Source organism: Somniosus microcephalus, chromosome 3 (assembly GCF_052327205.1).
Source record: "Somniosus microcephalus isolate GS21.2 chromosome 3, FLI_Smic_1.0, whole genome shotgun sequence".
Classification (NCBI taxonomy): Eukaryota; Metazoa; Chordata; class Chondrichthyes; order Squaliformes; family Somniosidae; genus Somniosus; species Somniosus microcephalus.
The window spans coordinates 310,513,343-310,537,875 of record NC_140989.1 but is presented as its reverse complement, the minus strand read 5'-3'; the positions used below and the strand labels follow the sequence as shown (position 1 = coordinate 310,537,875).

General features: G+C 45.8%; 1 protein-coding gene across 3 annotated transcripts in view; it reads left to right on the top strand.

Annotated features, from left to right (window-relative positions):
• Positions 1-24,533, top strand: part of faf1 (Fas (TNFRSF6) associated factor 1) — a 499,151-nt gene that overhangs the window by 55,078 nt on the left and 419,540 nt on the right. For all 3 annotated transcript variants that reach the window (XM_085982899.1, XM_085982900.1, XM_085982902.1), the window contains exon 2: positions 3,160-3,228. In XM_085982899.1, the coding sequence (XP_085839025.1) occupies positions 3,160-3,228 (69 nt within the window). The remainder of the gene's footprint in view (positions 1-3,159; positions 3,229-24,533) is intronic.

Below are 24,533 nucleotides of genomic sequence, written 5' to 3'. Positions count from 1 at the left end.
ACTATGCCCCCTAGTTCTAGACTCTCCAGCCAGGAGAAACAAACTTTCAGCATCTACCCTGTCAATCCCCCTCAGAATCTCATGTTTCAATGAGATCACCCCTCGTTCTTCTAAGCTCTGGCGAGCAGAGGCCCAATCTACTCTATTTTCCCTCCTAGGACATCCCCCTCATCCCAGGGATCAATCTAGTGAACCTTTGTTGCACCGCCTCTAAGGCAATTATAACCTTCCTCCGATAAGGAGACCAAAACTGCACAGTACTCCAGGTGTGGTCTCGCCAAAGCCTGTACAAATGTAGCAAGAATTCTTTATTCTTGTATTCAAGCCCCCTTGCAATAATGGCCAACATGCCATTTGTCTTCCTAATTGCTTGCTGTACCTGCATGCCAACTCTGTTTCCTGTATGAGGACACCTAAATCTCTCGGAACACCAACATTTAATAATTTCTCCTCATTTAAAACAAATTCTGTTTTCTATTCTTGCTACCAGAATAACTTCACATTTCCCCACATTATACTCCATCTGCCACCTTTATTGTCCACTTATTTAACATGTCTATATCCCTTTGCAGGCTCTTTTGTGTCCTCCTCACAGCTTGCTTTGCCACCTAGCTTTGTATAGTCAGCAAACTTGGATACCTTGCACTCTGTCCCTTCATCCAAGTCATTAAGATAGATTGTAAATAGCTGAGGCCCAAGCACTGATCCTTGTGGCACCCCACTGGTTACATCCTGCCAAATTGAAAATGACCTGTTTATCCCTACTCTCTCTTCTGTCCTGTTAAGCAATCTTCTATCCATGCTACAGGAAACTTTCTGGTATCCGGCACTGACGGGACCGAGTTGGTGCCGTCCCATCAAAACTGCCGTATAAACCAGCCCTAATATTAAAACATAGAGCTTTTCAGCTCCGTGTGAATCAACAAACCCTGTTGCTTAGCAACAGCTTCAAAACAGTCGGCTGCAGCTGCAAGCGTCTCTAGCTGAAGCTGTTGCTTAGCTACAGACCTTGCAGAGCCTGACTGGGGGGGGGGAAAAAAAGCAACTAGAAGTAAAAAAAAACTTATAGGAAACGGCTCCTGAATTTTGCCGGTAGATAGAGCTTTCCGGACTTTTAACCAAACGGAAAGTTTCCTGTAATATATTGCCCCCAACCCCATGAGCCCTTATCTTGCGTAATGTGGCACTTTATTGAATGCCTTTTGGAAATCCAAGTGTATTACATCCACTGGTTCCCCTTTATCTAACCTGCTGGTTACATCCTCAATTTTTTAAAATAAATTTGTTAAACAAGATTTCCCTTTCATAAAACCATATTTTCTAATTGGCATGTTACCACTTCCTTAATAATAGATTCCAGCATTTTCCTGATGACTGATGTCAAGCTAATTGCCTGTAGTTCCCTGTTTTGTGTCTCCCTCCTTTCTTAAATAAAGGGGTTATATTTGCTGTATTCTAATCTGCTGGGGCTGTTCTAGAATCTAGGGAATTTTGACAGTGCATGTATTGGTTGTGATCTATCTCTATAGCCATCTTTTAGAACCTTAGGATGTCGGCCGTCTGGTCCAGGGGATTTGTCTGCTTTTAGTTCCATTAGTTGCTCAAGTACTTTTTCTCTACTGATATTAATTACTTTAAGTTCCTCACTCTCATTAGCCCATTGGTTCCCCACTATTTTGGTGTTTTTTTGTCTTCTACTGCGAAGACGGATACAGAATATTTGTTTAAAGTCTTTGCCATTTCCTTATTCGCCATTCTAATTTCTCCTGTCTCCGCCTTGGAGACCAATGCTTACTTTTGCTACTCTCTTCATTTTTTCCATACTCGTAGAAGCTCTTACAATCTGTTTTTATATTTCTTGTTTGTTTACTTTCATTCTATTTTCTCCCTTTTTTCAATTCTTTTTGGTCACCCTTTGCTGGTTTCCAAAGCTCTCCCAATCCTCAGGCTTACTACTATTCCTCGTAACATTATAAGCCTCTTTTAATCTAATACTATCCTTCACTACTTTAGTTAGTCACGGATGGATCACTTTTCCTGTGGAGTTTTTATTTCTCACTGGAATGTGGTCATTGAGAATTTTGGAATATTTCTTTAAATGTTTTCCACTGCTTATCGACTGTCATATCTTTTTAAATCTAATTTCCCAATCTACCTTGGCCAACTCGCCCCTCATACCTATGTAATTGACTTTATTTACATTTAAGACTCTAGTTTCGGACTTAGAATTTCTCATTGGGTTGGAGTGTGAAATACTTAACATATTATGATCACTCTTCCCCAGAGGATCCTTGACTATGAGATTACTAATTAACCCTCTCTTATTACACCATATAAGATCTAAAATAGCCTGTTCCCTTGTTGGTTCCACAATGTATTGTTCTAGGAAATTGTCTTGAATGCATTCCATGAACTTGTCCTCCAGACTAGCTTTGCCAATTTGATTTGACCAGACTCTATGAAGATGCAAGTCCCCCACAATTATTGTATTACCTTTGTTACAAGCTCCTATTTGTTGATTTTAAACTCTGTCCAACGGTATAGCTACTGTTTGGGGCCTATAAACTACTCCCACCAGTGTTTTCTGCCCCTGCTCCTCTTCGATTAGTGACAGGAGATCTTTTATGTCTACCCAAGCGGGCAGGCGGGGCCTCAGCTTATCATCTCGACCGAAAGACGGCACCTCTGACAGTGCAGCACTCCCTCAGTACTACACTGGAGTGTCAGCCTAGATTTTGTGCTCAAGTCTCAGGATTGGGACTTGAACCCACAAGCTTCTGACTCCGAGGTGAGATTGCTACCACTGAGCCATGGCTGAAAACAAGTCGGAGATGTTGGAATAGGTAGCAATGGAAATGTTGGAATAGGTAGGAACTGAGATGATCATTATTGCGATAATAATGTTGCGATCAGGGAGTGTTTATTCAGAATTTTCCCTCAAGATTGCATAGGCAGGGTAAAGTGATCATGATTTATAGCAGTACTGGAGTTTAACGGTCCAAATGGCTGTTTCTCGTTTCATGCTTTGTTAAATTATGAAAGGTGTATCATTTTAGATGATGTGGGTTGGTAAAACAAGCTGTACAATGCAAAGTTAATATTTGCTGTATGTGAAATATTTGTGAATCTTTGCCTTTTAAAACATCTCTTCTTCTCTAGGCATGCACTGGAATTGAAAATATTGATGAAGCTATTACATTGCTCGAACAGAATAATTGGGATTTAGTGGTAAGTACCTATTGGCAATTGTGAAACTAATGAAGGATGAAGGGATCATCTTAATTTTGATTCACTTGTAATTTCAGGAAGTCTTTCATTAATTTGTGTGACACATGCATTTTTAACTTTTTCAAGAATAATATAAAAACTCTAATTTGCTGTACCACTCAATTCCTGAAGAACACAGACATTCTGAAGTGTGGTAAGATTGGATTGTTGCTGAAGCTATGACATATAGCAGTGTCTGGTGGCACTGCATAGGTCATTTCTGATGAATCTGTATCTGTCCCATTTCTACGTAGTGGCCTGCTGAATAGAAGAACTCAGATTTCTCATCTACATGCTGCACCTTGACGACATCATCCAAAAACACAGCGTCCAATTCCACATGTACACTGACAGCACCCAGCTCTACCTCGCCACCAGCTCCCTGGACCCCTCCACTACTTCTGATTTGTCACGCTGCTTGTCCAACATCCAGTATTGGATGAGCAGAGATTTACTCCAATTAAATATTGGGAAGACCCGAAACCATTATCTTCAGTCCCCGCCAGAAACTCTGTTCCCTCGCTACCAACTCCGTCCCCCTCCCTGACCACTGTCTGACACTCGGACTGTTTGCAACCTCGGCTTCCTATTTGACTCTGTGCTGAGCTTTTGACCACATCATCCTCCATCACCGAGACTGCCTACTTCCACCTTCATAATATTGCCCAACTCCAGCCCTGCCTCAGCCCAACTACTGCCAAAAACCTCATCCATACATTTATTATGTCCAGACTCGTCTATTCCAATGCTCTCTATAAACTTGAGCTCATCCAAAACTTTGCTGCCTGTATCCTAACTTGCATCAAGTTCCCATTCACCCATTGCCCCTGTGCTCACTGATTTTATATTGGCTCCAGTCTGGCAATGTATGGAATTTGAAATTCTCATCCTTGTGTTCAGATCTGTCCATGGCTTCGTTGCTCCTTAACTCTGTAATCTCCTCCATCCCTGCAACCCTCCGAATCTCTGCACTCCTCCAATTCTGGCCTCTTGCGCATCCCCAATTTCCATCGCACCACCATTAGCGGCCGTGCTTTCAGCTGCCTGGGGCATAAGCTCTAAAATTCTCTCCCTAAACCTCTTTGGCTCGCTACCCCCCCTTTGCTCCTTTTAAGACACTCCTTAAAACCTACCTCTTTGACCAAGCTTTTGGTGTCTCATCCTAATCTCCTTAGGTGTCAAACATTTGTCTGATCATATTCCTGTGAAGTGCCTTGGGTGATTTACTACAATAAAGGCACTATATAAATGCTGGTGGTAGTCGTAGCAGCAGCAGTAGTACAAGATGATGATGACGACGATGATGATTTGGTTAATATTCTTCTGAAGTGCCACCATCTTGCTTACTAGTATAGGTGTTCTTATCCTTTGAAGTGTACAACTCAGCTGGTGTGGTAGGGAGGGCTACCCGAATTATTTCACCTAATCTATCTTAATTTCCATAAACAGCAAGTGCATCTCTGCCAAGCCTGATCCTGTCCTTCCACAGCATTCACATGCATGCACTGTCCAATAGGAGGTCATAGGGTAGTGATCAGGAGTGTGAACCGTGGCTCTTTCTTTTTTCTCTGTAGCCCAGTGGCACTGAACAATTGCAGAGCCTCCAACCCTGCCCCACTGAACTTGTCTAACTCAACACAAACCTGAAATTGAATCTGGGACCCTCCTTGTGTGTTGAGCTCAACATTACATAATGTGCTTTCATGAAGCATGAAATGTTGCTGAATGAGAAATTTTGCATTTGAGTACTCTTTCAATATTGATTTAAATAAACTCTGAAACCTGGAGCCAGTATTGAGCACCTCCTAGGACAGTGGTACAGTGCAGGCCTTATGTGGAACAAGACTTCTATTTACTCTACCCTATCTGTAAAAGTATGTTACTCATTGTGTATATTCTGTTCATGCCTTGCTTGTGATCTATCGGAGACTGCTAATTTAGTGGCAGTTGTTATAGTGGCAGCTTTGTGTCCTGGAGTAATCTGTTTGAAACCAGGCTGAATGCCCAAGATCTTTTCATTTTGGAGCCCAGTGGCAGAAAGTGAGAAGACTTGCACCCAAGTGCCAAAGATGAAAGGGCAGTGTGTTTTGGCAAGTGTACATGTCATTCTTGGCATTACTGATCACTAGCAATGCAGCAGCTTCAGTATTCTCTCGCTGAATAGCTAAAGCATGATATTTCTTCCTATTGTGAAGATGCGATGCATTAATATCTCAAAGCTATTGCTTGCACCTGTTTATACTGAATGAGGCTGTATACCTGGCCTACACAGCATCTCTGCAACTTTGTGGCTTCATTCTTTGAGGTTGCGTCTTGCAGGAAAGAAATGCCAAGTGATGACTGCTTGAAGTGTTAAATTTTGAAGTGAATTTGAATAATCAGGGTTGTCAATATCCTTTTCCATTTTGTGAGGACCGTCTGATTGGATTATTACTGATGCATGTAAGTTTTGTTTTGGGAGAAAGTTGCATTAGACCACAAAGTAATTTCCCTTAGAGAAGTTAATAACCAAGGGGCATAGATTTAAAAGTAATTGGTAGAAGGATTAGAGGGGAGTTGAGGAGAAATTATTTTTTCACCAAGGGTGGTGGGGATCTGGAACTCACTGCCTGAAAGGGTGGTGGAGGCAGAAACCATTGCATTTAAAACGTACTTGGATAGGCACTTGAAGTGCTGTGGCCTACAAGGCTACGGACCAAGAGCTGGAAAGTGGGATTAGGCTGGATAGCTCTTTTTCAGCTGGCACAGATATGATGGGCCGAATGGCTGTGCTGTAAATTCTACAAAACAGAAAACGGAGGCTTATGATAAATGTATGGTTTGTAACACATGGTTCAAGAACCAAGCTGAATACAGAAAGTACAGAGGAGGTGTAAAGAAGGACATAAGGGACAAAGAGTATATGAGAATCGATGAACGGCTAACTTAAAGGGAATTGGGAAGTCTTTTGTAAACATATCATTCGTAAAAGGGTCGTCCAAGGAAGGACGAGGTTGATTTGGGACCAAAATGGAGATCTCCTTGTGGTGGCAGAGGGCATTGCTAAGGTACTAAATGAGTAATTTGCATCTGTCTTCACTAGAGAAGAGGATGCTGCCCATGTAGTAGTAAAGGAGGAGGTAGTAGCAATATTGGTTAGGATAAAAATGGATAAAGAGGAGGTACTTAAAAGGTTGGCAGTCCTCAAAGTAGAAAAGTCACCTGGTCCAGATGGGATGCATCATACGTTACTGAGGGAAGTAAAGGTGGAAATAGTGGAGGCTTTGGACACAATCTTCCAATCCTCTGGATGATGGGGGTGGTACCAGAGGACTGAGGATTGGAAGTGTTACACCCCTGTTCAAAAAAGGAGAGCGTGATAAACCTGGCAACAATCTAGGACAAAATTAATGGTCGCTTGGAAAATTATGGGCTAATAAATGGAAGTCTGCACGGATTTGTTACAGGCAAATCGTGTTTGACTAACTTGATGGAATTCTTTGAAGTAATTGAGAGGGTTGATGAGGGTAGTGCGGTTGAGGTTATGCATTTGGACTTTCAAAAGATGTTTGACAAAGTGCCACATAATAAACTTGTAAATTAAATTAAAGCCACAGTGGCAGCGGGGATACGAAATTGGTTAAGGGACAGAAGCAGAGAGTAGTGGTGAACGGTTGTTTTTGGACTGGAGGAAAGTATACATGGTGTTCCCCAGGGGTCAGTATTGGGGCCAATACTCTGGTATGCAGGGCATAATTTCAAAGTTTGCAGATGACAAGCTTGGAAATGTAGTAAACAATGAGGAGGACGTAGACCGACTCGTGAAATGGGCAGACACATGACGGATGAAATTTAACGCAGAGAAGTGTGAAGTGATGCATTTTGGTAGGAAGAATGAAGCAAGGCAATATAAACTAAATGGTACAATTTTAAAGGGGGTGCAGGAATAGAGAGGCCTGAGAATAGAGATACAAAAGATTGCATATGTACACACATTTTTGAAGATGGCAGGACATGGGAACGGGAGTAGGCCATTTAGCTCCTCAAGTCTGTTCTGCCATTCACTGAGATCATGGCTGATCTGTGACCTAACTCCATATACCCGCCTTTGGCCCATATCCCTTAATACCTTTGGTTAACAAAAACCTATCAATCTCAGATTTCAAATCTAACAATTGACCAAGCATCAATTGCCATTTACAGAAGAGAGTTCCAAACTTCTACCACCCTTTGCATGTAGAAATATTTCCTAACTTCACTCCGAAAAGGCCTGAGCCTAATTTTTAGACTATGCTCCTTAGTCCTCGACTCCCCAACCAACGGAAGTAGTTTCTCTCTATCTACCCCACCTGTTTGCCTTAATATCTTGACTAACTTTATCAAATTGCCCCCTTAGCCATCTAAATTCCAGGGAATACAGCCTTAGTTTGTGTATCACAAAGAATCGTAGAATGGTTACAGCACAGAAGGAGGCCATTCGGCCTGTCGAGCCTGTGCTGGTTCTCTGCAAGAGCAGTTCAGCTAGTCCCACTCCCTGCCGTTTCCCCGTAGCCCTGCAATTTTTTTTCTTCAGGTACTTGCCCAATTCCCTTTTTAAAGTCTGCCTCCACCACCCTTTCAGGCAGAGCTTTTTTAACCGTTTTCTCAATCTGCCCTACCACCTTCAATGATTTGTGCACATATACCCCCAGTTCTCTCTGTTCATGCACCCCATTTATGATTGTACCCTTTAGTTTATATTGTGCCTCTTCATTCTTCCTACCAAAATGTATCACTTTTCTGCGTTAAATTTCATCTGTCACGTGTCCGCCCATTTCACCAACCTGCCTGTCTTGAAGTCTATCGCTATCCTCATCACTGTTCACTATATTTCCAAGTTTTGTGTCATCTGCAAATTTTAAAATTGTGCCCTGTACACCCAAATCCAAGTCATTAATATTTATCAAGAAAAGCAGTGGTCCGAGTACCGACCCCTGGGGAACACCACTGTATACCTTCCTCTAGTTCAAAAAACAACTGTTCACCACTACTCTCTTTCCTGTCACTTGGCCAATTTTGTATCCATGCTACTACTGTCCCTTTTATTCCATGGGCTTCAACTTTGCTGGCGAGCCTATTATGTGGCACTTTATCAAACGCCTTTTGGAAGTCCATGTACACCACGTCAACTGCATTGCCCTCCTCAACCCTCTCTGTTACCGCATCAAAAGAACTCGATCAGGTTAGTTAAACATGATTTGCCTTTAACAAATCCATGCTGGCTTCCCTTAAATAATCCACACGTGTCCAAGTGACTGTTAACTTTGTCCCTGATTATCATTTCTAACAGCTTCCCCACTACTGAGGTCAAACTGACTGGCCTATAGTTGCTGGATTTATCCTTGCACCCTTTTTTGAACAAGGGTGTAACATTTGCAAATCTCCAGTCCTCTGGTACCTATCCCCCGCCCCCCTGCTCCCTGTATCTAAGGAGGATTGGAAAATTATGGCCAGTACCTCCGCGATTTCCTCCTTAACTTCCCTCAGCGTCCTAGGATGCATCCCATCCAGTCCTGGTGACTTATCAACTTTAAGTACAGACTGCCTTTCTAGTACCTCCTTTATCAATTTTTATCTCGCAGTTTCTCCACTACCTCTTCTTTCACTGACTTTGGCAGCATCTTCCTTGGTGAAGACAGATGCAAAGTACTCAATTAGTACCTCAGCCATGCCCTCTGCTTCCCTATGTGGGTCTCTTTTTTTGGTCCCTAATTGGCCCCACCCCTCCTCTTACTACTCCTTTATTATGTATGTGTATATATATATTCTTTATATATATAAATCGGTACGTCTGTCTGTCTGTCTGTCATCGCCTGTGCGTCTGTCGGGCTATGCGCTCGAAAGTTACAGGGCGTACCTACGCGCGCGTTACCTCCAAAGAAAGCTTACGCTTCCGAGACGGTTTTAAGCGTATTTACGTTTCGGCCGGGCTAAAATCGCGCCCGCAGTATCTGAAAAACCTTCAACGTTCCGCTCATTAGCATCTCATTATCCGCTCATTAGCGACAGTGACCTCGCGGTCGACCAATCGTACGGCGGCTTGCTGCCGCGTGCGGCCGGGCCCTCCTACGGTCGAGTGACAGGACGATTGACCAATCCTACGCTTTGGTCACCTGACGGTCGACCAATCGGTGCGTGTGTGGGCGGGCCTTATCGTTCTGAACCGAGGTGAGTAGCCGTCATCTTGCTTCCATTCTTTTTCCTGCTTTCTGCGTCTTTCTTTTCAAATATACATTTCCAGCAAAATAAAATGCAATTTATTAAATTCTTTTAAAATAAATCACTCATTTGTAAATATTTTATCTCACCTGAACATTCTTTTTCCTACCTTTGCCCGTTTTTTTCTTAGGCCTGAAAGCCTGGGCCTTTCTTGCCCAGCCAGGCCCGAGCTAGGTAACTGGGCTGCTGCTAAGCTCCTCACCCCCCACCCCCCCCCCCCCCCGCCGTGTCACGTTACCCGGGGCAGCGGCGTCAGCCACGAGGGTCAGGGTGCGTGCGCAGCAGGAGCAGGTGAGACTCTGTTCCGCGCTCGGCTCGGGGGGGGGGGGGGGGGGCGCGGGGCTCTCGAGAGTGCGGATCGGGTTACCCCGGCAACGGGAGTGCGGGCCGGCTGGGGCTTGGAGAGCGCGGCTCTCGGCCGGGGGGGGGGCGGGGCTTGGAGAGCGCGGCTCTCGGCCGGGGGGGGCGGGGCTTGGAGAGCGCGGCTCTCGGCCGGGGGGGGCGGGGCTTGGAGAGCGCGGCTCTCGGCCGGGGGGGGGGGGGGGGCTTGGAGAGCGCGGCTCGGCCGGGGGGGGCGGGGCTTGGAGAGCGTGGCTCTCGGCCTGGGGGGGCCGGGCTTGGAGAGCGCGGCTCTCGGCTGGGGGGGCGGGGCTTGGAGAGCGCGGCTCTCGGCCGGGGGGGGGGCGGGGCTTGGAGAGCGCGGCTCTCGGCCGGGGGGGGGGGGGGGGGCGGTGGCGGGGCTTGGAGAGCTGGGCTCTCGGCAGTGCGGGGCGGCGCGGCAGGGTTACCCCGGCAACCGGGCGTGGGCGTGGCCGTGCCTGTCTCTCAGCCTCAAGCCTTCCCCCCCTCCCTCCCTTCCCCCCCCCCTCCCTCCCTTCCCCCCCTTCCCCTCCCTCCTTCCCCCCTCCCTTCCCCCCCACCTGCGCTCTCTCTCTTTTCCCCCCCTCCCCCACCACTCTCTCTCTCTCTCTCTCTCTCTCTCTCTCTCTTCCAACAACAACATGCCCTCGAAAAAGCCTCGGCACCGCCGGGCACTTCAGCTAGTATATATATATAAAGGAATCGATCTGTCTGTCTGTCCTCACGTGTGCGTCTGTCCGGCTATGCGCTCGAAAGTTATAGAGCGTACCTACGCACGCGTTACCTCCGAAGAAAGCTTACGGTTCCGGGACGCTCGTAAGCGTATTTACTTTTCGGTCGGACGAAAATTGTTCGTGCCTTGTGCAAAAAACCTTAAATTAAACTCATTATCTGCTAGCATTGATTGACTGACGTCAAGGTTCGACCAATCCTGTGCCGTCACGATTGACCAATCCTACAGTACGGTCCCCTGATGGTTGGCCAATCGGTGTGTGTGTGTGGGCGGGACTAATCGTTTTCATCTCCGGGATGTGGCAGCCATTGCCTCAAGCTAAAAACACCATTTACTTCCAGCTCAAAATCTGCTGATGCAGCTTTGAAAAAGTTAGTATCTCATGTTATTTTTAAAAGATTTACCAAAAACGTTTTATAAGTACTTTCACTTTCATCTTTGAAGGTATTAAAAGGTAGAAATGTTGCCCGGCACCAGATTCACAAAGGGACAGAGAGACAGGGCCCAAAAGCCTGGGACTCGATTTAAAATGTTGCCCGGCACCAGATTCACAGAGAGGCCCCAAAGCCTGGCACTCGATTTAAACCGCCCGGCCCAAAACAGCCCTGGCAAAGCCGGGCTCCCCCAGCTAGTATATATATGCCTGCAGAAGACTTTTGGATTCCCTTTTATGTTAGCTGCCAATCTATTCTCATACTCTCTCTTTGCCCCTCTTACTTTCTTTTTCACTTCCCCTCTGAACTTTCTATATTCAGCCTGATTCTCACTCGTATTCTCAATCTGACATGTCATACGTGCCCTTTTTCTGCTTCATCTTGCTCTCTATCTCTTTTTGTCATCCAGGGAGCTCTGACTTTAATTGCCCTACCTTTTTCCCCCGTGGGAATGTACCTCGACTATACCCGAACCATCTCCTCTTTAAAGGCATTGTTTGATTTACAGCTTTGCCTGCCAATCTTTGATTCCAATTTACCTAGGCCAGATCCATTCTCAACCCACTGAAATTTGCCTTCCTCCAATCAAGTATTTTTACTCTAAATTGCTCCCTCTCCTTTTCCATAGCTAATCTAAACGTTAGGGTACTATGATCACTGTTGTAAATGTTCTCCAACTGACACTTGCTCCACTAGACCCACCTCATTCCCCAGAACCAGATCCAGCAATGCCTCCTTCCTCGTTGGGCCGGAAACATATTGATTAAGAAAGTTCTCCTGAGCACACTTCAGAAATTCCTCCCCCTCTCTGCCCTTTACACTATTACTATCCTAGTCTATATTAGGATAATTGAAGCCCCCCATTATTACTACTCTATAGTTCTAGCACTTCTCTAATTTCCCTGCAAATTTGCTCCTCCATATCTTTCCCACTACTTGGTGGCCCATAGAATACACCTAGTAGTGTAATGGCACCTCTATTATTTCTTGATTCTAAACAAATAGATTCTGTCCTTGACCCCTCCAAGACATCCTCTCTCTCCAGCACTGTAATATTTTCCTTAACCAATACTGCTACCCCACCTCCTTTTCCTTCTCTCTCTCTCTCTCTCTCTCTCTCTCTCTCTCTCTCTCTTTCCTGAACACCTTATATCCAGGAACATTTAAAACCTAGTCCTGCCCTTTTTTGATGTGCATTCCATGGGACTGAGGTGCCCTGCCATGCCTCTACTTAATAGATTATTAACTAACTCGAGACTTGAAGAACAATCACCAACTTGTGTTTTTTTCTCTTCAGCTCCTTCCCTTGTGCTGATGTCACTTACCTCGCTCCCTGACGCTTGCACTCCCTCCCAGCTCTTGGTCCTACCTTTATCTCCGGCTGCTCCTCTCGCGCTCTCCTCCTTCCCCCTCTGCTCTGAATTCCCACTCTCCAAATTCCCAATTTAGCACTGTTTAGGACCACTCTGTGCAGCCCACTGCAATGTAATCTCTCCTTGTAATTTAACCCTTGGAGTCCAGGTATCCTGGTAAATCTACACTGCTCTCCCTCCAAGGCCAATATATCTTTCTTGTGTGGTGCCCAGAACTGCTCACAGGACAAGTTGAGAACGCTGTTAAAGCACACGGGACCCTTTGCTTTATTAATAAAGGCATAAAGTACAAAAGCAAGTCAGTTATGGTAAACCTTTAATAAGCACTGGTTAGGCCTTAGCTGGAATATTGTTAAATTCTGGGCATCACACTTTAGGGAGGATGTCCAGACCTTAGAGTGGGTGCAGAAAAGATTTATTGGAATGGTACCAGGGATGGGGCAACTTCAGTAATGTGGAGAGACTGGAGAAGCTGGGGTTCTCCTTTAAAGCAGAGAAGGTTAAGGGACGATTTGATAGAGGTGTTCAAAATCGTGAATGAATTTGATAAAAATTGAGAAACTATTTCTTGTGGCAGAATCCAAGGACACAGATTTAAGGTGATTGGCAAAAGAACCAGAGGTGACGGGAGGAAACTTTTTTTACACAGCGAGTTGTTGTGATCTGGAATGTGCTGCCTTAGAGTGGTGGAAGCAGATTTTAAAAAGATAATTGGACAAATACTTGACGGGGGGGGAATTGCAGGACTATGGGGAAAGAGTGGGACTCTTTGGATAGCTCTACCAAAGAGCCAGCAAGGGCACGATGGGCCGAATGGCATCCTTCTGTGCTGTATCATTCGATGAAATATGAATGTGTAATTATATTTAAACGAAAATTCTGAATAATGTAGAAAAATAGAAGACTGACATAGTTGGATTTGTATTAGCTAATTTGAATTCCTTCTTAGGCAGTCCCTCGGAACCGAGGATGACTTGCTTCCACATTAAAAATGAGCTCATATGTGACTGATTAGTCCAATGCGGGACCTACAGTCTCTGTCACAGGTGGGGCAGACGGTGGTTAGTGGAGGACCTTTGTCTTAGGGATGTTTAGTGTAAGGCCCATGCTCTCGTACGCTTCGGTGAAGGTGTTTACGAGGGTTTGGAGTTCGACCTCTGAGTGAGCGCAGACGCAAACATCGTCTGCATACTGTAATTCGACGACAGAGGATGGCACGACCTTGGATCTGGACTGGAGGCGACGGAGGTTGAACAGTTTCCCGTTTGTTCTGTAGATTAGCTCCACTCCTGTGGGGAGCTTACTGAGGGTGAGATGGAGCATTGCAGCAAGGAAGATTGAGAATAGCGTTGGTGCGATGACACAGCCTTGCTTGACCCCGGTTCGTACGTGAATTGGGTCTGTGGTGGAGCTGTTGGTCAGGATCACGGCTTGCATGTTGTCGTGAAGCAGGCGGAGGATAGTGACAAACTTTTGAGGGCATCCGAATTTGAGGAGGACATTCCATAATCCCTCACGGTTGACAGTGTCGAAGGCTTTTGTGAGATCAAAGAAGGCCATGTACAGTGGTTGGTGCTGTTCCCTGCATTTCTCTTGTAATTGACGTGCGGTGAAGATCATGTCCATTGCGCCCTTTAGTGGGCGGAATCCGCATTGCGACTCTGGGAGGAGCTCTTCGGCCACTGGGAGAAGGCGATTGAGAAGGATTTTTGCGAGGACTTTCCCTGTGGCAGATAGCAGGGAAACTCCTCTGTAATTTCTGCAATCGGACTTGTCACCTTTCTTGAAGGTGGTCACGATTACGGCGTCTTGAGATCCCTGGCATGCTCTCCTCCTCCCAGATAAGAGAAATGAGTTCATTAGTTCGCGCCAGTAATGCTTCTCCGCCATGCTTTAGTGCCTCGGCGGGGATTCCATCTGCTCCTGAGGCCGCCTTGTTCTTCAGTTGTCGGATGGCCTTTTCAACCTCATGCCGGGCTGGGGTTGTGCTGAGATGGTGGCGGGTAGCATGCTGTGGGATGGAGTTGAGGGCACTCGTGTCGAAGACCGAGTCGTAGTTAAGGAGATCTTCAAAGTGCTCCTTCCAGCGGGCACTGACTGCTTCTCTGTCCTTGATGAGTACCTCTCTGTTCTTGGCCCGCAGTGGGGAAGGGTCTTGGGTGCTTGGGCCGTAGATGGTCTTGACTGCGCTAAAGAATCCACGCACGTCGTGGTTGTTGGCTAGCTGCTGGATCTCCTGCGCTTTCTCCACCCACCATCTGTTCTTTAGGTCGCGAGTTTTTTGTTGGACCTCGGCCTTCAGGCTTTTGTAGAGCTGCTTTCTTGCTCTCGAGTTCTGTTGCTATTTCCAGATCAGAAATGCCTTGCGCTTGCGGCTTATTAGCTCCTTGATCTCCTGGTCGTTCTCGTCGAACCAGTCTTGGTGTTTCCTGGTTGAGTGACCGAGCGTCTCTTCACAGGTGCTGATTATGGAGGCCTTGCGTGCAGACCAGACTCTGGGCACTCTGTCTCTGCATCACTGGGAGTTGTCAGGTTGTTTGTGAGGCGCAGGCTGAATAGGGCTTTCTTAGCGGGGTCTTGGAGTGCTCCAGCGTTAATTTTCCTGCGGTATTGTTTCTGTTGCCGCCGCTGTTTTGGGGCTACATTGATGGCGATGACACAGCGGATTAGGCGGTGGTCTGTCCAGCAGTCATCAGCTCCTGTCATGACGTGGGTGATGCGGACGTCCTTGCGGTCCCTCACTCAGACGATGACGTAGTCCAGCAGTTGCCAGTGCTTGGAACGAGGGTGCTGCCATGAAGCCTTGTACTTGTCTCTGACGGAACAAGGTGTTGGTTATGATGAGGCCATGTTCTAAGCATTTCGACAGGAGGAGGGTACCGTTGGAGTTGGCTTTCCCTACCCCCTCTCTGCCGATCACACCTCTCCAGAGGTCTGTGTCCTTTCCAACTCTGGCGTTGAAGTCGCCAAGGAGGATCAGCTTGTCACTCGTTGGGACTCGGGACAGGGATTGTTCGAGGCTGGAGTAGAATTCCTCTTTGGTCTCGTCTGTGGCTTCCAGTGTTGGGGCGTACGCACTGATGACCGTAGCACACTGGTTTCGGGCTAGGGTGAGTCGAAGAGTTATGAGGCGTTCGTTTATACCACTAGGGGAGTCTCTGAGGCGCTCGACCAGTTCATTTTTTATGGCGAAGCCTACCCCATGGAGGCGGCGTTCTTCTTCAGGTTTGCCTTTCCAGAAGGTGTAACCACCGCCTTGCTCCTTGAGCTGGCCTTCCCCTGCCCGCCGGGTCTCACTTAGGGCGGCGATGTCAATATCGAAGCGTCTAAGCTCCCGGGCAACGATAGCAGTACGGGGTTCCGGTCTGTCACTGTTGGGGTTGTCCATGAGGGTCCTGATGTTCCAGGTCCCAAACTTCATTTTAAAGGGTGGAAGATGCCTGTGCGTGAATTCTTTTAACGTGGGGTGGCCGTTGCACACCAGCTACCACGCGGGCTTGACAGAGCAAGGTCTTGGTCCAATGGCAAGGGGATCCAAGACGATTGGAGACCAGGCTCTGCTACAACGGCCTAGCACACACACACAAACATACTGCTACTGTCCTCCTCCCTCCTTCCCGCAGGTCCTCTCTGCTTGGGTTTCCAAGGATGCATTGTGGTCCTCCCCGACCTCGCTGTTGGCCCGTGCCGCACCTTCCCTGGGCCCCGACCCCGCTGTTATTCCACGCTGCGCCACTCCTGCGCCTTGACCTCGCTGCTGGGCTCGTCCTTGTTCCTGGGTCCCGGCCTCGCACATGAATGATGTCTCTCGCAGGATCAAATTAGAATTGATATTCTCGCTTTGGGAGCTAAGTTTAAGTGAAGAGCCAGTGCTCACTGAGAACAAAGAACGGGGATGGGCAGTTGGCTCAGGTAACTTTAACCTTGCAGCTTGAACTTGCAGTTAGGGATAAAAATGCACCCACTATTAGAGCCAGGGGAGCTTAAACAGCAGAAGAGAGGAGACTGGGGGGAAAGAGAGCAAAGGATGGCAATGGATTGTCAAGGATGGCAAAGGAGCTCCCTCGGGAGCTGCCAGCACAGCCATCTTGAATCTTTACTCTAATTTGAATTCAGCTGTTTATTCATAGACAATTTTTTGAAATGCTGTTCTCTTAACAGAATAGAACTCTGTTAAACCTCAGTATAGTTTACAGGAGAATCGGACCTGCAATGGGGAGGTGCTACAATTGGCTGTAACATCTTGACCAAGTGTAACTGAGAGAAAGTAGGAAGCATAACAGTCATAGTGAGAATACAGAAGATAGAAATTGAGGGATGGGGTGAAATAAAGTGGTTTGATGATAGAAATCTTCAGTAGTGTTTGCCTAAAAATTACAACAAAAGTAAATTTAATAAAAAGTGTGGACATAAACTTGCTCCAAACTGGTTCTGTGAAGAGAAAACAAATCTTCAGCGGAAAAATGCCTGCCTTTTTTTTATTGGGTTTCCTAAGCAACACTCTTATTCCCCACACTTCACTTAAAGGCACTGCTAACAACTTGGCCTCTCCTCTGCCTGATGGAGCCAGGAAGGTGAGCCTGTGACCAAAATCTTGTTATTCTGTGTTCCAGTGTGGGAGTGCAACTTACTATGCCACCACACAGGCATGCAACCTGATGCATCATTCAATTTGCAGTTAACATAAAAGGCAATCCAGAGGTCTTCTATAGGCATATTAACAGTAAAAGGGTTGTCGGAGGAGTGGTGTGGCCGATTAGGGACCAAAATGGAGAACTATTGGTGGAGGCAGAAGGCATGACTGAGGTGCTAAATGAGTACATTGCATCTGTGTTTACCAAGGAAGAGGACTTTGGCAAATATTACAAGAGGATTTGAGTATACGAGTAAAGATGTCTTACTGCAACTATATAGGGCCCTGGTGAGACCACACCTGGAGTAATGTGCACAGTTTTGGTGCCCTTACCTAAGGAAGTATATACTTGCCATAGAGGGACAGTGCAACGAAGGTTCACCAGACTGATTCCTCGGATGGGGGGATTGTCCTATGAGGAGATTGAGTAGACTAGGTCTATATTCCCTAGAGTTTAGAAGGATGAGTGGTGATCTCATTGAAACATACAAAATTCTTCCAGGGCTTGACGGGGTAGATGCAGGGAGGATGTTTCCCTTGGCCGAGGAGTCTAGAACCAGGAGTCACAGTCTCAGAATAAGGGGTCAGCCATTTAGGACTGAGTTGAGGAGAAATTTCTTCACTCGGAGGGTGGTGAATCTTTGGAATTTTCTACCCCAGAGGACTGTGGCGACTCGGTTGTTCAGTATATTCAAGACAGACATCGATAGATTTCTGGATATTAAGGGATATGGGGATAGTGCAGGAAAGTGGAGTTGAGTTAGAGGATCAGCCATGATCTTATTGAATGGCGGAGCAGGCTCGAAGGACCGAATGGCCTACTCCTGCCCCTATTTCTTATGTCTTGTTCTTGCGTTCTGAAAGCTATGGTGAACAAGGAGGTTGTTGGGATACTGGATGAGATATCATTAGATAAAGAGGAGGTACTAGACAGGCTGTCAGTACTTAAAGTGGGATAAGCCACCTGCTCTGGATGGGACGCATCCTAGGTTGCTGAGGGAAGTAAGGGTAGAAATTGCAGAGGTACTGGCCGCAATCTTCCAGTCCTCCTTGGATATGGGGTGGTGCCAAAGGACTGCAGGATTGCAAATGTTATACACTTCTTCGGAAAAGGGGAGAAGGATAAACCGGGCAATTACAGGCAGTCAGTTTAATGTCGTGGTGGGGAAGCTTTTGGAAACCATAATCCGGGAGAACGTTAACAACCACTTGGACAAGCATGGACTAATAAAGGAGAGCCAGCATAGATTTGTTAAGGGTAAATTGTGTTGACTAACTTGATTGAGTTTTTTGATGAGTGTGGATGAGGGCAGTGCAGTTACTGTTTGTATATGGACTTTCTAAAGGTGTTTGATAAAGTACCACGTATTAAGTTTGTTACCAAAATTGAAGCCCATGGGATAAAAGGGGCAATAGCGGCCCATGTTCCCGTTATGTGGTCTGGAGGTCCCGCGCAGGCCACTCACCAGCTTTTCAATGGAAAAACCGTGCATGCGTGGAAATCTGAATGGGCTGCACAACCCATTAAAGGGGCCGCACACCCAAGAAAAAATTAGCGGGAACGTTGGTAGTAGCATGGGTACAAAATTGGCTAAGGAATAGAAAACTGAGTTATGGTGTATAGCTATTTTTCTGACTGGAGGGAGGTATATAGTGGCGTTCCCAAAGGTTCAGTACTAGGACCACTGCTGTTTTTGTTGTACATTAATGTCTTGAACTTGGGGATACAGGGCACAGTTTTGAAATTTGCAAATGATGCAAAACTTAGACGTGAAGTAAACAGTAAGGAAGATAGTAATACCTTCAAGAAAACATAGAAAGGCTGGTGGAATGGGTGGAGACATGGTGGATGGAATTCAATGCAGAGAAGTGTGAGGTGATGCATTTTGGTAGGAAAAATTAGGAGAGACCATGCATACTAAATGGTACAATTTTAAAAGGGGCGCAGGAACAGAGCAACCTGGGGGTGCTTGTGCACAAATCTTTGAAGGTGGCAGGACAGGTTAACAAAACAGTTAATAAGCATAGGGGATCCGGGGCTTTATAAATAGAGGCATAGAGTACAAAAGCCAGGAAGTTATGCTAAACCTATATAAAACACTAGTTCGGCTGCAGCTGGAGTATTGTGTCCAATTCTGGGCAGCACACTTTTTAGGAAAAGTATGAAGGCTTTGGAAAGGGTACGGAAGAGATTTAAGAGAATAGTTCCAGGGATGAGGGATTACAGTTACTTGGATAGACTAGAGAAGCTAGGGTTGTTTTCCTTCAGGCAGAGAAGGCTAAGAGGACATTTGATGGAGATGTTTTAAAATCATGTTGGATTTGGAAAGTGTAAATAAAGAGAAATTGATTCCAATAGCTGATGGGTCAATAACCAGAGGTCACAGATTTAAGGTGATTGGCAGATGAACCAGCGGTGACTTGAGGAAAAACTTTATGCAGCGAGCAGTTAGGATTTGGAATGCACTGCCTGATAGGGTGGTGGATACAGATTTCAACAGTAGCCTTTAAAATAGAATTTGATAAATACTTGAAGGAGAAAAAATTGCAGGGACCTGGGGAAAGAGTGGGGGAGTGCGAATAACTGGATTGCTCTTTGATGGAGCTGGCACAGACTCGATGGGCTGAATGGCCTCCTGTGCTGTACTATTCTATGATTAAAATTGTGTCCAATTCTGGGCACTGCACTTCATGAAGGATGTGAAGGCCTTCGAGAGGGTGCAGAAAAGATTTAAGAGAATGATTCCAGGGATGAGGGACTTCAGTTATGTGGATAGACTAGAGAAACGGGTTGTTCTCTTTCGAGGAGAGAAAGTTGAGAGAGATTTGACAGAGGTGTTCAAAATCATGTGAGGTGTAGATAGAGAGAAACTGTTCCCATTGGTGGAAGGGTAGAGAACCAGAGGGCACAGATTTAAGGTGATTGGCAGAAGAACCAAAGGTGACATGAGGAAAAACTTTCTTACGCAGCGAGTGGTTAGGATCTGGAATGCACTGCCTGAAGGGTGGTGGAGGCAGATTGAATCGTGGCTTTCAAAAGGGAATTGGATAAGTACCTGAAGGAAATTTTTTTTGGAGGGCTACGGGGAAAGGGCGGGGGAGTGGGACGAGCTGACGTGCTCTTGCAGAGAGCTGGCACGGGCTCAACGCGCCAAATGGCGGCCTCCTGTGATCATTCTATGATTTGGCAGTATTCTGAATTTTGTAGGTGGTTCATCCCAAAATTTTAGCAAACAGTATTTGACCTCCTGCGATGTTGGTCACAGACAAAAGCATGATTTATTTACCTCTTGTACCCTTTCCTTGTTGGTTGCTGATGCTCTTTTTTTTCTGGCCTGTCTCTCTGCCTCTTGCAGTGTTTGTCTCCCTTTCACTGTGTATTTTGCTTTCTTGCTCACTGGCTAGCTGTGCCCTTGCCTGTGCATTCTTGCTGTGTTGGAGCTCTTGCTGTGCTTTGCTCATGATGAATGTGTGCATGCAAAAGCCATGTACAGTGATGCATACAATGTGTATTTCCTGCATTCACTGTGCCTTGCTTGTGGTGATTGTGCCCGTGTGTACAAGTCATGTGTAGACAGTAAGCATGCAAGAGCAGGCAAGCAACAGATGAAAATTGCGAGCAACTGGTGGTGCACAAGTACTCCAGATACATGCACACACCCCATGTGAGTGCTACAGAGAGGGAGAGTGAGTGCATATGGCACAGATGGACAAAGAGCGAGCACATGAAGCAGAAAGAAAGCAAGCTAGCCACAGGCGGTGTGTGACTGACCCATGTATGTGATCCATAGAGAGCATGTGCCACACAATGACTGAGGGAAAGAGAAAGTACACATGAGCAAGCCACTGATGATCAACTAGTGATGGATACGACACAGCGACAGAGGGCGAGTGCCACAAAAGCACTGTGCATGAGCCAGACAGAGAGCAAATTATAGGAGGGAGCATGTCGCCTGCACGCACATTAGAGAATACTTGAGTGAGCCACATAAAGAGGGAGCACATAACCTGGAGAGCGTTGCTCGCCCAAGCCCCACACACCATGTAAGTAAACCAGACATTCTCGCACTGGCTAGAGAGAGACCACCATAGGAAAAGATGGTATAAGCATGCTATGGACTGAGAATGCCAGAGAGAGACAGCCGCTGAGCCAGAGATAGCATGATCCTGTGAGCCACGCAGTAAGTCACAGACTGAGCATGTGAGCCACTGAGATGAGTGTATGAGCGCGAGAGAACCCGCAACAGTGTGAGCATCAGTCGTGAAGGTGGAGAGGAAGCATCTGTTTGATCGAAAGCGTTAACCATACAGAAGAAATGCATGAGTGAACCAGCCACAGTGAATCAGAGAGGGGAAACACTTGTATGCATATGAGCAAGCTAAGAGAAACTGCGTGTGTGCGTGCGTACGTACGCACCAGGGACCGGGTGCTTCAGCATGAAAAGGCATGGTGAGGGAGCGAGACTGTGCGCACAAAAGCAAACCATGGATGGGGAGAGTGTGAGAAAGCAAGCTTACACACCACTGACGGTACTCCCAACATGAGCGTGCAACACTGAACTACACCGGGTGGGGGGAAGTGATGCAGCAACCCACCCTCACACACTATAGCATATGAGAGAATACATCTGCAACTGGAGAGGCACAGAGAGAGTGTCCGTTCTATACACAAGTGCCAGATTGTGAGAGAGAGAGTGTGCATGTACACAAACCACACACACCTCATGCCACGTACAATGCCTGTAAGACCCGGGGGAGGGGGGGGGAGAACACATGCTGTATTGTGAATGAAATACATGCCTACACACCTACATTGCATTTATATAGCACCTTTCATGACCACTGGATGTCCCAAAGTGCTTTACAGCCAATGAGGTTCTTTTTGAAGTGTAATCACTGTAGTAATGTAGGAAACGTGGCAGCCAATTTGCACACAGCAAGCTCCAAATAATCTGTTTTAATTATGATTGAGGGATAAATATTGGCCAGGACATCGGGTATAACTCCCCATCTCCTCTTCCAAATAGTGCCATGGGATCTTATACATCCACCTGAGGGGGCAGTCGGGGCCTCAGTTTAACGTCTCATCCGACAGTGTAGCACTCCCTCAGTACTGCACTGGAGCGTCAGCCTCGAGTTTTGTGCTAGAGTGTCTTGAACACACAACCTTGTGATTCAGAGGCGAGAGTGCTACCAACTGAGCCACGGCTGACTGTGCGAAGAAGTGACATACAGTGCGCATGTCAGAGTGAGAGAAAGAAAGTGCTTGCACACTGCACTGTGTGTGAAACATAGAGAGAGTAAATGAACACACCACAAAAAGCATGAGCATTGAAGAGAACGAGTGCAATTATGCACCACATGGAGAGCATGCATGTGAACAAGTCCATACCTTAGCAAATATGAGGGTAGCAGCGTATATTCACCCCACAGAGAGATTGTGCCTCACAGAAAAGAATCTTGCATTTATATAATGTCTTTCACATGCCCAGGATGTCCCAAGGTGCTTCACAACCAATGAATTACTTTCGAAGTGCAATCGCTATTTTTGTTTTTGGCATTATCCCTCCACTATTTCCATTGAGGACCACATAAAGAGCTATTGCATTGAAGAACTATGCAGCGAGCAAGTGAACCATATGTACCCACATAACACACGCCAGAGAACAAGCCACATGCAGAGAAAGCAGCCACGTGCGGAAAGATAAACCAAGTGCGACAGATCCCCACAGAGAAGGAAGAAAGAGTGTGCATGCATGAGTTGCTCCCCCAAACAGTAAGTGAGTTACTGTATGAGCCAGAGAGAGTGGGTGAATCCACAAGAGCCACGTAGAGCGAGACAGACAGCAAGTGTGTTCTCGTTCGCTTTATAATTTATTTGTGATACAAGCATGCTATTTCCTTTTTTTATATGGTGAGCACACTCTGTGTAGCTCTTGCCATTTGTGTGACTTGCGCTTTTGGTCTCTCTTGCTCAATAGGAGTGAGAAACCTCTGGACACATACACTTGCATCTGATGGTGGAGTCAGGAGTCAGCTAGGCGTGACAGGGTACCTACGGTTGAGGATGCTCAGTCGATGTAGTAGGAATATTATTGGAGCAATTGAAAGTTTGAATTGGTAATTTTACAGGCACGTTTGTGATTTCCCCCCCCCCCCCCCCCCATATGCCAAATTGTTGGATTTTCACATGTTCTGTTACAAATTTACATTTTTTAAGAGTAATCAATCAAGTGTGTAAAGAAAATGTCATTGTACCCAAAAAATTGACCAATGTAATTGGAGAGAGGTTTTGTATGGTACAATTTTTGTTTAATGGAAATAAAAAGTAATCTGTTAGAAAAGAGAGGGATGTAATCAGTGAAGTGGAAGAAAAAGTAGGAAGAAAACAAAAGACCTAATGGTCACCATGTTAGATGGCAGTCATGACTGATGCAAGAAGCCTTCATAATTATTGGCTAAGAAATTTGTTATATTCTTGTAGTGTTGAAATTTAAGTTGATTTGATTATACAGTGCAATGTATATGTTTTATTTCAGATACATTGAAGCAGAGCCTAGATTTTTTTTTGAAAGAAAGCTGTTGATTTTATTAATTAGTTGAACAATGGAATATTCCACTGGCCTAGACTTTATGTTGGTGAAGTGGGGTTGTAGCATTGCAGCTAATTTCAGTGAGATAAAAAGGAACTAATGCAGATAAATTGGTAGATAAACAAATGGAAAACATTCAAACAGGAGATGATTCAGGTACAGACAAAATGTAATCACGCAAGTCGTAAAGATGTAATGTTAACATATGCCGCACAAGTCATTGATTTGGCAGTAGTTACAATATTGTTTCCAATTTGGGCAGTCTACTTTAGGAAAGATGTCAAGGGTATGGAGGGGGTGCAGAAGAAATTTACTAAGATGATACATACTAGAGCTGAAGAGAGACTAGAGAAATTGGGACTTTTTCATTAGGGCAGATTTCATGGATGTGGTTAGTATCAAGATTTTTTGATGAGCTAAAGAGGGGGAAATGATTTCCACTGGTCACTGAGTTGGTAACTAGAGGGTATAAATTTAAGATCATCCCCAAAGAGCAAAAGGAAATGTTGGCAGAATGTTTTGATGGAGGGTTGTTGGGACTTGGAATCTGCTACCAGAAGCAGTGGTGGAAGCATAATTATTAATCACTTTTAAAAGTTAAGTGGTAATTATTTGGAAATGGCAATTAAAGGGTAGGGGAATGGGAAACATTAATGGCTTTATTTCAGAGCGCAGGCACCTGAATGGTGAATGGCCACCTGAGCTGTAAAATTCCATGAATCCATTTATGCTTGCAAGTCTTGTTGGAACATTTGTGCGGCTCATTAGCAGTAATTGTATGAGCATTCTATCACGTGATGGTGACAAAGGTAGAATTTCCTCATTTCTGGTGTTTTTCTGGACTTTCCGCCGAAGTTGCAGTGGGAGATTGGGGAACATTCGCAGAAATTCTACCACTTTGTC